We start from the raw sequence: 18,583 nt of genomic DNA, 5'->3' as shown, positions 1-18,583 counted from the left end.
TGATTGATCCAACCTAGAGCAGGCCATTGATCCTGGCCCCTCCACGTTAGGTAACATAGGGCAACACTCAATTACATACAACTGCATGAAGGTTTATTTTCTCTTATATGCAAACAGTATTTTCACAAAACACATTCCCAAATGCACTGGATTACAGAATCTACAAATGGTGAAATCAAGCCACCATCCACAACCAGTTACATTTTGCAAATGAATAGGTTGCTTATGAACACAAATATATTTGTGATTTGTGGAACTATTTCTTACTATCGGTTTTTGACCGTGTTCTCTATTTATAGATAGGTTTTAAATTTAAGCAACTGCATTGGTGTAATTAAATGCGTCGGAGGCTGACATAGATCCTCTCTTGCTCTCAGTTGCCTTCGACCCCCTCCACTTAGTTGACAGGTAACCACGGCAACGACACTTACGTAGTACCTGCTGGGGACCGGTGGTTAGGTATCGTGCCAGCTAGAAACTTAAGTAATCGAAACCTTTATCTAAATGCAATCACTAGATATAAGTGAATTATCTTTGACAAAATGTCTGATATATTGTGTCGATGGCTGAACTCAGAGGTTCGGTTGTCAAAAGTCGTTGGTAAGTAGTAGGCTAACTATGTATTCAGAGCTCACTAGTCAGTTAGCATATCTAGCTTGCTAGCTGGGATAGTTGGCGCACATAAGATAGAAATCAATAATATAATCAATGACAACTTGCTTTCGAATTATCTTGTAACGTTTGCTAACTGAGTTATTCAAGCAGCGTAGGAAGTATAATAATTGATAACAAATGAGTTTGCCACTATAATGTTTTCACTGGAGTGATCATTAAAAATTAAATATTATAACCGTGATTTATTCTGGTGTTGACAGAGCAGTCCACTATTTCGAAGGACTTTTCAAGTGGGTATTTGATCGGTGAAATCTTGCACAAGTATGAACTTCAGAATGACTTCGACCAGTTCTCAAAGAGCAGGTAGTTGCTACTTTTTTTTTGGTTACTCAATTTTCTTGTCTTTTTGGAATCACACAAGCTTAATAGTGTGTATTATTAGACACACATACATTCGATTCATTCACAGCTTCCCTTCTCTCATGGATATGAAGTACCATGACTTAGTGGATAAATCAAGCTAACACAAGTCCATTCATCCAGCTAATTTTCTCCCCCTCAGCTCATCAAATGCTAAGCTTAACAACTTTACAAAGATTGAACCCTCACTGCACCTGCTTGGGGTGCCCTTTGACCTGGCCATGGCTAAGGCATTGATGCAGGGCCAGCCTGGGGTGGCCAATCGACTCCTGTACGAGCTCTACATCTTGCTGCAGAAGAAGAAGAAGACAGGGCTCACTGGCACGGCGATGGAGGCCATGCAGCCTGCTGCCACTGCCCGCCTGCACCGGGTGGAGAACAACATCTACACCGAGGTGAGCTGGCCACAAGTGGGCTGTGTGTGCTCTGCCCTGGAATGTTATCCTGCTGTGTGTGTCACTTCTTTTTGTCTCTGATGTCTTCTAGCGTCTCAAAACTGTGGTTAAGAGAGAGGCAGAAATCAAGATGCAGATGATCACCCAGCGGTATGAGATGAAAGCGCAGGAGATGTACAACAAGTCGGTCATGGCGGAACTGGTAGAGGACCAGAAACAACGACAAGACCAGGAGCAGCTGAGACTCCAGGATATAGAGAAGGCAATTAAGAAAATGGAGAGCAGCTGTCTGTTTCTAGTAGTGACACCTCATAACACTTACATGATACTAATGCTTACTTTGATGGATTGTTATTCCAGCACAGATTAGTCCGCAAGAAACAGCAGGAGATCATGAATCGCATTCTGATGGCCAGCGTTCAGATTCCTAAGCCTCCCCCGAACCGCACCCTCAAAGCACTTGATAGGCAGCGTCAGCAGAGGAAACAGGTTGAGGCTAAGGTAGATGCAGTCTTCAGCAACTAACCTTTCGTTTTGTGTTGTGAAATCTTCTAAATCTGCCACCTCAATCTAAGCCACACCTAATCCCAATGGCATCCTCATTCATAAGACATATTTTGTCTTATCTAGAATGTTCATCTGGAAATTGCCCAATTTGAGAAGAGCATAAAGAGGTTGTCTCCTCCAGGCTTGAGGTATGCCGTTTTTAAAACATTATGTGTGTTCTCTGGTCACGGCTTGATCGTACTAGTTAAGTCCATTAGTGTCCGAATGTTAATATTTTCTGTGTTAAACAGATTTTGACAGTTAATATTTTCTGTGATGAAAACGTAAAGTCAATGAATATCTCGGCCATGTGGTGCTCTCTTTCTCTTTCTGTGACAGTGTTGCAGAGGTGACCTATGACATCAGCACAGACACTGGCCAGGTGATGCATCACACCCTATGCCCAGAGGAGATGATCAAGGCGAACTCCGAGTACATACAGAAGATCCGCCAGCACCTGGAGGAGGATGCGGCGGCCCGCGAGCACAGGGAGAAGCGCCGCCGCCGGGTCCTGGTGGAACAGCTACGGGTCCACGAGGCCCAGGAGGTGACCATCTCTCCACTAGTCCTACACACTATTTACTACATAGCTCACCTGGTCTTAACATTGAGCCATTGGTTCACGCTGTTCTACCTGAATTTTCACCAGAACCATGTCAGGACTAAGACTTATAATAGAACATAATATGAGTCATCATAAAGTCAATTACCATATAGACTAAAAACCAAGAATACATGCATTAGCATGTGGAAAACAGTGTGACGGTCAATGGCGCTGTTACTTCCTGTAGGAGGCGCTGCGGGAGGAGCAGCTGGTGGAGCGGCTGATGCGGCAGTCCCAGCAGGAGAAGAGGCTGGCTGTGCAGCTCATGCAGATTCGCCAGCAGAAGGAGGTCCTGCGCCAGAACCGCATCCTCCGTGAGAGGCAGTACCAGGAGCAGCGCAAGAGAGACTTCGAGGATGCGCTGGACCGGGAAGTGGTGAGATAGTCATACCGGGCCTCGCTTAAGGGTCAGAGTTCACACCCCCTGGTCTTCACTTCCCGTTTTCCCTATGATAGATAGATATGGTCCTAAAAAATGAATGACACTGATAGATAAATTACTCTGAATATGACCATAAACTCTTGCAAATACAGCGTACTTATAGTTAATTATAATCTAAGAGTTGAAGTGGTGAAGAGCGGTTTAAACGCTAACCCTGTTTAACAGGCTCTAGCCAGGCAGGCCAGGCTGGAACAGGGAGAGGAGGCACAGAAGGAAATTGAGCTACATGATAGGATTGCAGCTGAATGGGCCCAGGCGCGGTACCAGAAGCACTATAACTTCTGCAGAGAGGTTCTGGAGCAGGTAGTGGACCTGGCCACCAGTGCTGGGGAGTACCGCCTCTTCACTGAAAAGTATGTACAACACTTGTGTTTTAGTGTGTGGGGTTTCCCCAACCAAATATATTCAAGTTCCTGGATTTCAAATAAGCTCTATACTAATGCATTTAGTCCCAGATCTTGTCATTTTATCTGGTATCATGAAGTGTTCAAATAAAATATGTAAATTAAATGATGTCTGGTTCCTTTTATAAAAGGCATGCATTTAAAAAAAACTAAAAGCTGAAGCATATTCACAAATACATTTTAATTTAAAAATGATTTCAATATAATTTCCCATGATGTACAACGTACATTTACTTTTACATTTACCTTCATGGATGTGTTTTTACAATTGAGGTCCTGCCTTTGTATATTATTTAATGCATTCCCACCATTTGGCTTGTAGCTCTGTTCAGTAACATTGTTTCTGCAGTCTCATCCCTGCTAAGATGATGCGAGAATGGAAGGAGCTGTTCATTAGTGGGAAGCCCATATATGGTCAGGCCTGTGTGGATCCGGTGCCAGCAGAACCCACCCCAGAACAGCTCATAGAATTAGAGAAAGTGGAACTGCTCAATAACCAGGACTATGATGAATATGTTGTAAGTTCAGAATGGGGAGTAAAACTTACTTTACTTACACAGACAAAACATATGTTTTTACTTTTTAGTATTCAGATTACAAAATTAGTTCTAAAAAAGTGCTTTAAAATGTATAAAATATTCCTTATAAAGCAGCCCTGAGACATGAGGATTTGTTTTAACTTTCTTGAAGAGCATGACAGGTGAATGGGTTTGGCCTGAGGAAGAGGAACCAAAAAGTCCACCGTCCAACAATGATATCCTAGGACATATAGTGCACCGTTTGCAAAACATTGTGAACCCACCTAGACCTGGGACCCCACCTCCTCTGCTCCCCTGCTTCACACTGAAAGCCTGTGTCCTGGGAAAGGTTCTCTCTGGGAAGACAACATGCCTGTCCAAAATTGCTCAAGGTTTGATTGAGTTAGGCACATCATGTCCTTGTAGACTGAGGCTGGCTTTGTACTCCTCAGTTTTCTCTGCCCTGTGTGACTGTGAAGCGTTTATTTTATTTGTTCTCCTTTAGTCCATGGCATCCATGTCTTATCCACCACAGTCCTGATTGAGGAAGCCCTTGCTGCATTTCGATGTGGAGAAACTGATATGGTTGAGAAGAAGAAAGAGTCTGAGGTCAGTGATATTTGTTGAGATGAGTCATCCAGACAACGTCATTATACCGTACTTGTTAAAGCAGTCTGAATTACATCTGTTTTCTGTTTTGTGCTAGACTCTAGAGGGCATTGACTTCCCTAACAAGGACGCTGATGTGTCAGAAAAAGAAAGTGAGAAAGAGGGGGTATTCACGTCACCTGACTCAGGTTAGTTTTTCTCTGCGCTGTTCCTGATCTTTGATTCCTACCATTTTCATGTAATCATTTTAATTTAAATTCTTAACAAAAACATGTTTGTACAGTGATTCTGTTGAATATTTAATGTAGAAATCTACCAGACCAAACGGGCAAATCCATTCTGTATCATTACTGCATTGTTGTAGCATAGGAGTCCCGATTGTCTCCTTTCCAAGAGAATAAAAATGATGTGATCTTATTATCAGCTACACCAGGTGACGATCCTAAACAGGAAGGAACTCCAGACAAAGAGGTCACACCTCAGGTGCGTTCACCATAGGCACCATAGGGACTTTAGCCTTTAACTCCGGCCTATTATTTTATTCCTAAGTCACTCAGCTGTGAGATGTCTGTTCATAGTTGTCCATGAGGGCGCAGCATGGATCCACAGTGGAAAAGGTCTTGAGGGAAGGTAGAGGTGTTCCCAGTGGACTGCTGGTGGATATCATTGTTAATGCTATCAGGTGATTACATTTTATTTATATATATGTAATGTACTGTATAATATGTGATTTTCTTGTATGTAACATATTCTTTTATGCAGTATTGAAAAAAACATGTGCTAGAAACCAATTTTTCGGTCCATCTATATTTTTCTTTATAGGCAGGTTCCAGCAGGGTCAGGCTGGATATTGGATGGATTCCCTGTTGATGTCGCCCAAGCCAAGCTCCTGGAGAAAGCCCTTATTGGCTCCGACCCAGACAAGTTGAGAGAGAAGAGCAGGAAGAGCAGTCTGGCTGTGGACAAGAACGCGCCCCAGGAGGTGACCCCTTCCTCCAAAGCATTGGACCTGGTTGTCCTGATGGAGGTGTCTGATGATGTTGTTCTTGACCGTGCTGCCAAGCAGGCCAGTGAGTAATAGTGTAACATCAAAATCAACTAGGTTGCCTTTATATTTGATATGATGGGTGATGGATGGGAGAGTTTGGTTGAAGTGTTGATATGACATCTAAATGTTTTCCAAATAGTTAAGGAGAAAAGCCCTTCTCAAGTGAAGGTGGAGGAACAAGTACCTGAAGGAGAGGTGTCCACTACTCAACAAGACACAAAAGAACAAGTCATCACCACCTCAAAGCATAACCTGAAGGGAAACCAGCTACAACACTGGTAGGAATGTGGACTTTTTTGCCCTTTTTTGATGACATCTAGTAGTTCTGCATTTAGTTTCAAATAATTTTTTTCTTCAGGTCAGAAGGACTTGAAATACCAGTTGAAATACAACTTTTTTGTACAACATTGTGGATCCCTTTTTGCATTCATGCAGGATAGCAGGTTTCCAGGACACCTGGCCCAAACTGGAGAAGTGGTTTTCAGGGAAGCAAAATGTTCTCATAAAGGTCAATGCTCATGGAGATGAAGAGGCAGTCTTTACAAAAGTAGAACAAATTCTTCATGACACCATGTTTGCCACTGAGAAAGGTAAGTGCACCTCACTTACTCTAATTAACTCCTACCCTTGTCCTGCTTTTCATGCTTCCTTAGTGGATCTAGTGGTCAACAACTGCTTGTCTTAAGCGCTTGAAGTCCATGGGTCAGCGTCTGAAGAGGTAATCAGTCTTCTGGTCGGTCTTCTGTCTTAAGATCACATACATCAGTACAAAAATGCCTTTCCGCTGCTACGACATCATTTTGTGTAAACATCAAGAGTACAGGAGAAGGAAACACCAGAGCTCTTTTTCCCACTGTAAATAGATGACTTAAACTACCTGATACCATTGTTCTGAATCTCTCTGATAAATGCTGTTTGGCCTTCCTACATTTTTTTTTTCTAAAATTGTGACAATTCATCAACAATTGTCTTGTTACTGAGCAAAAGGAAGCATGCTCCCCTAATACTATATACTACGGGCCATCCACAAACCAATGCATTTTGTGAATTCAGTCTCCCAGGGGAAAGTTCAGCTTGGATCTCGTCACCAAGAGCAATTCCTCCTCCTGTGTGATCCTGTTCCAACAAGCTTAATTAAGGTGTGCATGCCCTCAATTGATAACCTCAATAATTAACACTTCCCTTACGACCAGCTTAGTCACCCCTTCATTAAAAACTGCCATCGTCAGACCAACGAAAAAGCCTGAATTGGGATCCTGATGACTTCAATAATTAACAACCTATATCAAACCTACCACCTATGAGTCGATAGTGGCTTCTCAGTTCCAGGATCACCTAAAAAACTATTATCTCTCAAAGCCATTCCAATATGGATTTCACCTTAAACTCAGCACAGAAACTGCCTTGGTTAAGATAACCAATGACCCCCTTTGTGTGGCTAATGCTGGACTACTTTCCTTACTCATCCTCCTGGGCCTCAGTGCCCATTTCTCATCAGTTTCTGCTAGAAGGTCTAGCCAACATTGCAGTCCAAGGCAGTGTACTTCTGTGGTTCACATCCTACCTCACTGAGAGGACACTTGTCCACATAATGGGCTGCACATTGGAGAGCTCATCTGTCACCAGTGAGGTTCCCCAGGGCTTAGTTTTGGGGCCTCTCCTACTTATCATCTATATCCTCCCACCTGGCAAAATCATTCAATGTCATGGAGTTCACTTTCACTGTTATGCTGACGACACTAGTATGTCTACGAGAGCCACATCCTCATCCTACTAGCACGATTATTGCCTGAGCTACTCATTGACTGCGCTACTCGTTGGCTCTATATCAGCTCCTGTGCAGATGAACACTTTTACCCACTCCCTAGATGGCTGCATCATACTTTGCTCCACTTGGTGTCATCATGGACAGCAGCACCCTTTCCTTCTCCAGTCAGGTCTCCCAGATTTCCCTCTTCTATCTTCCGAAACATCTCCAGACTATGCCCTGCTTTTCCCCAACTCTCCACGGGAGTCTTGTCCAACATCATGCATTGACTACTGCAATGCAATCCTGGCAGGTATCCCCAACAAAGGTATTCACCAACTTCAACTCATTCAGAACTCTGCAGCACGGACTATTACATGTTCAAAGTCCACTGAACATGTCACACCCCTTCTGATTCATTTACACTGGCTCCCTGGGACACAACGGATAAAACCTTATTTATTTAAAGCCGTTATCTATTATCTCACAGACCTCCTTCAGACTTGCACTCCCTCCTGCTTCCTGCGGTCATCATCAGCAGGTCTACTGGCTCTACCAGCCATCAACCTCAGGGTCAGGGCCTTCTCCTATGCACCCCCACTTTGGAATTCACTTCCCCCCTAGGGACTGCGTTACAGAATTTAAAACCCATCTTTTTACATCAGCTTGCTTACTTAAACTGCATTTTATTTTACAATACTGATTTTAACTCACTGCTGAGCTATGCTCTACGCACCATTAAATGAGATGTATTATTATTATTATTATTATTACTTTTCAAATAACAACCATTTCATGCTAGTCATCCCTGGTTGCATGTCATCTTCTGTTCTATTTAAATACAATCGGAAGTTTAAACCCACCCATGCTGCTGATTCACACTCAGAATATTGACAGCCATTTTGGCTTGGTACAGCAAAGGGGATCTTTGTTCCAGAATCCTCTGGCAATTATTGAGTTCAAGACGCTCTTCAGAATCAGAATCAAAAAATAGAATAGCCACACACAAGGATTTGTCTTGGTTGTGTGGCTCAAACAGGTTAAGTGTACAACGGGGGTCAGATTAGATCAGATAAGCCAGTAAAATGGCAGTTCTGAAGTTGTTGTTACCATCTTTTTCAGCTGAGGACGTTGCTGTGGCTCAGTCACAGTCTGCTTCGTCTCTGCCTCAGTCCCTAACGACTTCTACCACATCTGTGTCTGCTATGACCCAGGAGGGCATGACAACAAAACGCTCCCGCTCCAAGTCCATTACCCAGTCCCCCAGAGGTGAGCAGGCCCGCAGGCGCCAAAGCAGTGGAACAGAAAATAGGACAGAACCATCACTTCCTGAAGACTTCCATCATTCCTCGATCATTGCTCCTATTAACATATTTTCCCCTTACAGCATCGCATAGTCACATGGATGGATCCAAAGAAAAAAAATCAACTCACTCTATGGAAGGGAAAGACTCACGCCGTCAACTGTCTGGTAAAATCTCTGGAAGACTCAGTGCATTTATTTTTTGTTTTTTTTTCACTTATTTTGAGATTACGATCTGAGTATGGATGCTAATCATGGGTTGTTCCTCTTAGCTCTGTGATATTTAATCATGCCTGTTTGATTCCTAGGAAGTGGACTTGCTCCAGGCAGAAGGCCATCAGCATCTTCATCCTTTGAAAATCCTCTTGGAGAGATTGGCACCTCTGCAGACTCCCCTGCTGCTGTTCCAGGGTCAGCTGACTGGGTGTTTGTGAACGAGGCTTTGCCTAAGGTACCACCACACCCTGGTCAATCCTCCTCAATCTAGCAAACCTCTTCAGCACATTTTTAGATAATGCAATTAATCACCAGTCAAACACCTGCCAATCGGCTGTTCTCTGTCCTTTGTGTTCTGTCCCCAGGAGGTCTCTGAGTATCTGGTTCCCTACTGGGACAATGTGTGTGTCTCGTATGTGATAAACGTAAAGACAGTGATGCAGAACTTGCGCAGTGAGAGGAACCTGATAATCCATCATCTGCACAACGTCAGGTAAGAAACATAAACTGATGTTAACCTTAAAGGAAACTCATGGAAATGTCATGTTTAATGCACACTGAGGGACACACATTGAATTTGAGATGCAAGAGGAGTGACAGAGATGTTGATCTAAGTTACTTTGAAATCCTTAATAAACGGAAAAATATTACATCTCTCTGGTGCTTGTCATAGTTTTCTTTGGAGACAGTAAAAAACGTCAGAGCTTGCTTGATTCACAGGATCACTGTTTGACATCTTTGCCTGTTGTAGCGATGACTTTCAACAGTACCTGAGGAGGCCTGACTTGAAGCAGGAGTTTGTGTCCCAGTGGCAGCAGGACTACAACAGCATCCCCGATGACATGAGGGTGGACGAAGAGACCAAGGCAGAGCTGCATCAGCGCTTGGATGTAACTCAAGAGAACCAACATTTGAATGCTATTACTGTGGCTTAGAATGAAATCCCAGTATATTAAAGGAAAAAGCACTTTCCATATCAGGGATGCTTACATTTGTATCAATATACCAACAAGTGTATTAGCACGACTTAACCTGTTTACGGTGTCCAGGGCAATAGTGTGTGAGTGCAGCATTACAGTCATAATGGGCCCATGGGCTCAATATTGCCCATCACGTGGCTCTGAGTGAGCTGCTGTCACTACATTGTCTTTGCACCGCTGTTGCAAATTGATGTTCTGGATAGCTTTAGCTAGACATGTAGTTCCTCTTTGATTGTGCTACTGTGTTCTTGTCTCTGGCTGCAGGACTTGCGTGAGCGCCTGTGGGACATCTGTGACCGGAAGAAGGAGGAGGCGGAGGAGGAGCGGGTGAACTTGTCGGAGGACGGCTGGCTGGACGACCACACTGCTCTGCTCACCAACCACTTCTACTCGCTCATGCAGGTACTGTGTAACCCCTGTGGAGAGCTTTACGCAGGTATCAGGCTTTGGGCTTAAACTCGCAGGCAGCCACATTGCCAGACATTATAAAGAAGTCAAAAAAATCCTGTAAATAGTGTTGTAACCAACTCGGTGGAATAGGGGTATAAAGTTTACAGGAATTTCTTCTGCAACTCAACTGTATCCATGATTTCACATCATTGCAAATGCCCACTCATTGTTTGTGTTATATTGTATGGACGCAGGTGGAAGTGGACAGGTTCCAGGATACCTTGCGTCTCTTACGTGACTACTACTACAGCATGAGTGGGACCATTCTGCCCGAGGCGCCTGCTGACTTCTCATGCATTCCCCTGCTGGACATTGTGGAGGAGGAGGGGAACAATGGAGAAAAATCCCGAAGGTAAGTTTGGTATGCTTGGCTACTATCACATTTCGAGTACTTGATCTTCTCACACCATGAAATAGCAGGTAAATACTGTGTACTGGATCCTTCTGTGTAATGCAGTGCCCCAGACTCAGTTACAGCTGACAGAGCAAGCAAGAGTGCCGGGAAAAAGGATTCAGATGGACCAGAGGAAAAAAAGACGGAGAAAAAAACAAAAATGTAAGTAAAGAGCAAAAGATTTAAGAACCAAAGTTCAACACATGCTATAAATGTCATAAAGCAAACTCATCCTAAAATATAGCTGCAAGCAGCAACGAGGGGGCCAAGCAACCCAGCAGGCCAGAGTTGCCATGGAAACTTGATGTCATTATGCCAAGGTTCAGCTTCGCTGCCAAAATTGATAGGCTGTAATGGAACAACGGTTTTGAAAATAAAAAAAAATATTTAATAAGGTTTGTAGCCTGTGAAAAATATAATAGTAAATCCAATATGGTGGCCACATAAAGATGGTTGACGTAAGTCGATAAGTCGTCCTGTCCATGGGCTTTCTTGAGATATCACCAGACATAACAACCACATCTGAAAAGGCATCAGGAAAAACATGTTTTTGCATATGGCAGCACCCCCTAGCATGCATTTTTTTTTTTTTTTTGCCAACCTCAGGAAGGGGTCCCGAGTCCACATACCAAGTTTGGTCCACATACCAAGTTTGATCAAACAGTTGCTGAGATATGAGCTTACGTACTGTTTCATGGCTTTGCCATTAAACATTGGGAAAATAATCTTTGTACAATCAGTGTGCCAAATTTTTAAACTTTTTACCATATGGTTCTAGGAGCTGCCATAGACATCCTAGCCAGAAGAATACTACGAAAAAGTAGAAACACAATGATTGCCTAGAAGCTTTCTGCTTGGCCCCCAGTGGTGTATTGAGTTGAGCATTATAGCTCTGTCCTTCAAGTGAATCCATAGACATTCCGGCCTCTTCTGCCTGATTATCAGTTAAGTATTCCATTACTTTGAATTAGTCATGTGTCTAACTGTTTGGTTCCAGTGTCCCCCTGATTGCGAGGAGGACCCTGACTGCAGACGCTTCAAAGCAGATGGGCTCATCACAAGCTGATGAGAAGCAGGTGAATGACATCTATCAAGCAGCAATGACGGCTGTAAACAATCAGGTAGGTATTTATTCATTGCCGTTTGCCAATCACTTCCCAACCCACCACATCTTACAGTGGCTTATTTTGCTACTATGCAATCCAATCCAATCCAATTACACCTAATTACAGCCTTGCCTGGTTGGAATACCTTTTAGGAGTTGCTTGGCAAAGAATAGTTTTAGATGCTAATCTGGTCTATTAAAGTATGATAAAATTACATTTAAAAGGTTCTATTAGCGGTTTTAATAAATTCAATAAATAAAAATGCCAGTCAACAGTTATGAAGGCACATAAAGAAACTCCAGTATTTATCACTACTCCATTACAAGCTATTTATTGCAATTGCCCATATTTTCTGGCTTGCAAATAAATATAGAGCAACAAAAACACATGAATGTGCATAGAATGCACAGGGATTTTGTGAGTTGAGCTTGTATGGGCCTGCAGATGCAGGTGGAGGTTCAGAAGCAGGAGGCGGAGGAGAGAAAGGACCAGCAGGTGCTGGAGCACGAGCGTCAGCTCCGCATGTCCCAGGCCTCAGCCGCCGCCAACTCTGCCAAGGACAAGAAGAAAGGAGGAGCCAAGAAGAAAGGTGCAGCTCCCCCCTCCTCTCTTCCTCTCTCTCTCTCTCTCTCTCGCTCTCTCTCGCTCTCTCTCTCTTTCTCTGTGACCCCTGACCTCTCTGTGTTAAGCTCACCCCTCGGCCTGGTCTGGTTCTCAGGGTCCTCCCCACCACAGGAGCCCAGCCCACCTCCTATGATGGACCTGCAGGAAGCCCGCAAGATTGCTGTCAGGACCAAAATCAGACGGGAGTATCTAACAGCCCTAGAGCATGAAGGTAACAATAGTTTGTTCAATCTGTTGGAAATATAATCACTTCACAAAATGGTGTAAAGTTCTTTCACAGTCTCAAGTTCTCAGAGATGCGTTTTAGGGGTTAAATCGATACCAGGGGAGGAACTTTAAAAAGTGTTTATTTTGAACTTTTTGCACAAACAGTACACTAAATCTTTTCCTTCTGTTGGTATGTTCTGTGTGTGTGTGCATGTGTGTGTACCTGTGTGTGTGTGCATCAGACTGCTCGGTGAGGCAGCGTCTGGAGCTGGTAAAGCAGCAGGCTCTAGAGACAGTGCGGAGCCTGCAGACCCGTGCTGAGCGCACCTTCAAGAACCTGGAGGACTGGCTGGGCGCTCGCTTCCTGGCAGAGATGGGCAGGTGAGGGCTGCCATTGTGCGGAAACGCCCTTGAACCCACGTGAAGGCACTCTTAAAGACGATGTCACTAAATCTTTAAAGTTCATCAGAATTAGCTCAGGCATTATGAAAATGCTCTATATACGTTTCTACTTAACACATGTTGTATAATTGGTGAGACACAATTCTTATCAGAAGAGATGGGAAATCGTGGGCTAGTTGTGGGTGATCAAGCATGAGGAGTATTTGTGTCGGGCAACGCAGAACACTAGCTTTTTGTTGTGTGTGTGCAAAGTGAGGGTAGTACAAAAATAAATCTCCATTTCTAGCTCATGGTGTGTCTACACGTCAATTTTGTCCCATCACACAGCATTGATCAACTGGTGGAGGTGGTGCGCCACCACATTGAATCAGCCACCAAGGTCCAGCACGAGCTCATGCTGGTGTGCACTGACTTCTTCGTGGACGGGGACCTGCGCGTGCTGCCCATCCCCAGCCCCCCTCCCCGGCCCTCTCCTCAGGAGATGGCTGTGGACAGCACCCTCACCATCCTCCAGCTGCAGGCCTTCTACAATCAGCTGCTCAAGGTTGCCCCCTCAGGTCAGTTGCACCATCTCAGCTCTAAGGGAGGCTCTCGTGTCATTGTCTTTTGGTGTTAAGTACAATTTTAAATACACTTTCTGACAAATTCAACTCATAACACCTTTGACTGGCTGTTCAGTTGAAATGTCGACAATCTTTTTGATAGAGGACTGCATTTTCAACTGAGTCACAGTGAATTTAAACGATAGGATAATTAAGAATATTTTTTAATGCTGTAGTCACTAGAATAAGAACATTGAACATAGTGCTTGATGAGTGTTTTAGTAGATGTCTTCTCATAATCATTGTGTATCTGTGCTCTTAGTAAGGGGAGAATAAGTCTAGAGTTCATCCCTGTTCCACCATGTGCTTCTAGGGATACTGTCCTGTAATGAGTTCTTAGAGATCCTAAAGGAGCTGACATTCTTGAACATGGGTGATAACGACCTGCCAGACTCCTGGATGAGCATCTCAGAGACACAGGTACTTGCTTGCATGCTTGTTTCTGAAGAGGGGCTGTTGGTGTCACAAGTATAATGTGGTTCATTACATCAAACGAATATAATGTGGTTCACATACAACAAACACAGCTGTTCTTAATTGTGTGTAGTGCCTGCAGGGGCGGCCTTTCCTACAGGCGGGTTAGGCGGCCGCCTAGAGCGCCATCTAGAGGGGGAGCGCCAAATAATGCGCCCGAAAAAGAAAAAAAAAACACAATTTTTTTTTTTCCCGGACGCATAAGTTGGCGCTCCTTCTATATCTCCAACCAATATTTTGACATAAATAAATAAATCTAACTTTAGGGTAAAATGAGCCAAAACTCGAAAACGTAGGGCTATGTTCTTCATTGGTGTTGTTAGATCATGCTAGCATAGCGAGACATTTGGTGCGAATGTGTGTGTATCCTCTGAAGAGGCTTAACCCCAGCGGCGTGCATGACTAGACGGCCCGGAGCACAGAACTCATCGATATATCTCCTTACCGTCGGAAAGACAAGTGATAGTAATGATATTACAACCCCGCAAGGTGCAGAGAAGTCCACTTATGATGTACAATACACATTAAGGGTAGCTACAATATGTTATCATGAAAACACTAATGAACACAGTATTTCAGAGATCAAACTGATTTTGGAGAAACAGTGTATAATGAGCAGATAAACAACACGTGGGAAAACATTAATACAACTTCTTCAGGGGGTTATCAAACATTATTGTGAATGAGAACATGTACAAACTTCTTCCAACAATATCACATAGGCCTATGCGCAAAGTAACGTATTCTTTTAACGACATTGAAGCGAGGAAATACATTTCGCCACAAAGCTAAATTTAACAAATAATGATAATACTGACTGTAACATGCCGGCATAGTCGCCCCATAATGCCGTGTGGCGGGCGCATATACTTTTCTATGTGTGATAATGCACTAACGATGTACCTGTTCCTTACTGTTCTTATTGCATGTCGTTGTTCTGTGTTGGGACTGAGTTTATACAGGTGTGTGACGGTAACACAGTCTATTTGCTGCAATCGTTGTGTTTATGTGAAATAATTGCAGTCTTACAAGGCAAAATAGCGTTTGAAAGTTGCAATGGGGGGGGGGGCAGGAGTGAAGCTCGCCTAGAGCGCCTAATGTGCTAGGGCCGCCCCTGAGTGCCTGGGTCAAATTATATTTTTAATAAGATAACCAGCCATTAACTAGACACTTACTCTTACAGTGTGAATCAGTGGGAACAAACCACCTTTTTAAACATGTTGTAAAGCTGTATTAACCCGTTTAGACTTGACTTGACTTTGACATGTCTTGCGTATAGATCCTGGATGTGCTGGGTGTCCTGTCTCAGGACTCAGAGCTGCTGGACTGGCGTCTCTTCCTCCTCAGCGCCGCTCTGCCCTGGCCCATGCCCAGCAAGCAGCAGCTGCTCCAGGTTCTGGGGCGGTTCCGTGCAGCCGACCCTCAAGACACAGGCTTCATCACAGAGGAGCAGTACCTGCAGGTACCCCTCCACCACCCCTCATGGAACACTACTGTGTTGTTCATAATGAAACATCGATGGTTCAGTGGGGAATTTCCGCACCCCTGCATGGTCTGTTTGTCAGTTGTTTGAGGACATTTTTATATTATAGAGTCATTTTTTGTCTTCTGACAGACTGAGCTGTGGTTTACAAGCGACGATACTTTAATGATTCCTGATGACCCCTCTGAACCATTGCCATATGACAGGCTGGCTGAACTGAAGAAGGTGAGCTATTTTGCATGCAAGCAACACTTACATCACTAGTAAAAAAAAGGAATCCTGTCATAACGAACCCTAATCTCATTGGGCTTGGCTGTGAAGTTTTTCTTCACACTGTTTGCGGAGCCCGACTCCTCCCCGGCCCGTCTGGACTACATGAACATGCTGCTGTACCTGGCCTCCCACAGAGACGCCGTGCAGGGCTTCATCCGAGCCCTCAGCCTCGTCATTGGACAGCCCCTGCACTACCAGTCTAACAACAGTCCACTGCTCAAGGTTTGTAGAGATGACCTGATTTGTGTTCGTCAGAATGCCTGTACTCTGCATCTAAATCTAATGCTGAAGTTCAGGAAGGTCATTCATTTTTCTTAAAACTCTGGGCCAGGTTTTCTGCTAATGATGAATCTAAGAGCTAGGCCTGGGCCCTATTGAATGTAGGAATTGACTCTTTCAATGTGTCATTTCATAATTATGCATCCAATTATGTGTCCAACTGTCCATAGTTTAATCATATGTCTGATCTTGGTGATTGACACAATAAAATCTAATAAAGGATGAGAATGTACTGTTGCAATAACAATTGATACATTTATTGGTATAATTTCCCTGTGAAGATACGGTAAACTGTATGTCAGTGTTAATGACTGTGTGTCTTAATTTGTGTTCCCAGTCTGTGCTGAACATGGGAGAGGAAGCTGAGGAGGTGGCCGAGGAGGAGGGGAGCCCTGGTGATGCTGATGGTGGCGCCGTCTCCATCTCGGCCCTCTTGGATGTGGTCTGCCACAGCGGGAGCAAAACCTCCTGCCACAATCGTTTCCAGACTAACCGGAAGAGCAAGGAGGAGTATACAGAGGTTAGGAGTGCAGATATCTATAGGATTACACATAGTATGCACAAACATCAAGGATAACAATAGGATTACACATATGTACAAAAAGAGTCCTACACACGGTACAGGTGTCTTGAAAGTATGTTATGAGGAGGTATTCACTCTGTTTGATGGTAAGAGGTGAATCAATAGTCCGCCATAATGTTAAAGACATTGTTACTGGTTTGCCTGCCAGGAGTTCATTAAGGTCTATAAGGAGCTGGGCTTTGGGTCAGAGGAAAAGGCTCCTTTCTCAGTTCTGTCCCAGCATCCCTGCATTCAGCACCTGATGGAGAGCACCCTGCAGTACCAGCTCCCTGTGAGTCCTCTAATCACACACACACACGTACACCCGCATACACACACACACACACACACACACACACACACACACACACACACACACACGTACACCCGCACACACACACACACACACACACACACACACACACACACACACACACACACACACACACACATATATTTCTAAAGTAAACAGCGTTAAAGCAGTGCATCAACATGATTCAGTACCGTGTGCCCTTTTGCTTTGTGGACCCTTTGCCCCTTTTGTAACTGGCAAACTCTGCCTCACACACACGTACACCAGCGCACACAGACACACACACACACACACACACACACATACGCACATACACACACACAGTCCTGGAATGGATTTCATTTTAACCTGAAACATTGTAAGCTGTTTATTTCAAGCATATAATAAGGAAGAATCATATTTGCTATCACATGCGGTTGATAAGAGCATTTCTCAGGTGTTTGCATTACTCAAAGTCGTATTTCTTAGTCAGGTTATTAATCAATGATAGACTTGCTACTGTGTGTTTCAATGGCCTTAACAGTTTGAAGGGCTTGCAACTAATCTGCCTACAACATAATCTTTAACTTTTTTCTGTTTCTGACATTTGACCCACAGGATATCCATAGGATCTTGTATGGCCAGCAGAGCAGGAGGGAACCTTTGGGCTTCACCATGTCATAAACTACACCTTTCAGATTCAAGTGTCCACTGTATCACAGTAATAAACTGGGTTATTCTTATATGCATAATTTCCTTTTATATCAAAAGGTATATATTTTAAAGTATACTTGGCAAACAACAGGTAATCGCCATCTCTAGTCCCAATGATCAGGATTGAAAGAAATGCATTTGGAGGTTATGGCTTTGTAGTTTTGCTCAGAAAAAAATCTGCCTCATACCGTATGTATCAATAGCAGATATATGAAAACTAACAAACTATATGCATATCCACAATTATCATTTTATGACGTTAATATTTAATATCCAAAGAATTATCCTATTCTTTTCTTGTTCTTATGATCTGAAATGAATTCCCTGTGACTCTCCAGCCCAGTCTGTCCTTCGCTAGAAATGATCTGAAAATAATTTGTTCTCTTGAGAACCACCCGTAGTAATAATGTACTGAGTAAGACGTGCATGAACAGCCCCTGGCGCCAATGTGTTTCATACTGCCCAGAGACAGCACAGGCAGCTAACAGCCTCTCATCTATTTTTGTCTTAGCTGAGAGGCCTTCTCCATGGTCTCTAATTGCCCAAGGACTTGAGGTTTCCAAAGAAGCGACTCAAGCACATCAAGCTGTTCATATGTTCAGCCCGGGTACAGTATATCTCATTTAGAGACCAGAATTCTTGCTAGAAGTCCAGTCGTTAGTAAAAAAAATGTTTTTAAAACAATGACAGACGGTAAGATATTTGCGATGAATTGATAGAAAACCGTTTTGGTCCAAGGAATTGTGGGCCAACAGATTTAGTGTAGTGCCAAGATCTCTGCTCCTGTGGTCATGCAACCACATAGAGTTTCAGCATAGAGATGGCATTGATTCAGACCTATTCAAAAATAAAATCAAGTGAAAGGAAAATAATA

General features: G+C 43.6%; 1 protein-coding gene across 1 annotated transcript; it reads left to right on the top strand.

The window, feature by feature from the left end:
• Positions 1-542: 542 nt before the first annotated feature.
• Positions 543-17,679, top strand: spef2 (sperm flagellar 2; the record flags this gene model as incomplete). The annotated part of the gene is made up of 38 exons (XM_080852644.1): positions 543-600; positions 876-978; positions 1,178-1,430; positions 1,522-1,692; positions 1,791-1,931; positions 2,061-2,125; positions 2,316-2,523; positions 2,768-2,956; positions 3,188-3,375; positions 3,776-3,944; positions 4,117-4,336; positions 4,450-4,553; positions 4,651-4,741; positions 4,978-5,036; positions 5,132-5,235; positions 5,376-5,623; positions 5,741-5,879; positions 6,037-6,191; positions 8,471-8,617; positions 8,736-8,819; positions 8,960-9,102; positions 9,233-9,360; positions 9,619-9,757; positions 10,112-10,249; positions 10,492-10,649; positions 10,755-10,853; positions 11,689-11,812; positions 12,242-12,386; positions 12,516-12,632; positions 12,871-13,009; positions 13,358-13,587; positions 13,946-14,052; positions 15,386-15,568; positions 15,722-15,814; positions 15,911-16,084; positions 16,479-16,661; positions 16,873-16,995; positions 17,614-17,679. The coding sequence occupies 38 exons, from the start codon at positions 543-545 to the stop codon at positions 17,677-17,679; spliced, it is 5,385 nt and encodes a 1,794-aa protein (XP_080708770.1).
• Between the last annotated feature and the right edge of the window lie 904 nt (positions 17,680-18,583).

Source organism: Sprattus sprattus (assembly GCF_963457725.1).
Source record: "Sprattus sprattus genome assembly, chromosome: 15".
NCBI classification, from domain to species: domain Eukaryota; kingdom Metazoa; phylum Chordata; class Actinopteri; order Clupeiformes; family Clupeidae; genus Sprattus; species Sprattus sprattus.
This window is presented reverse-complemented; position numbering and strand designations above follow the sequence as displayed.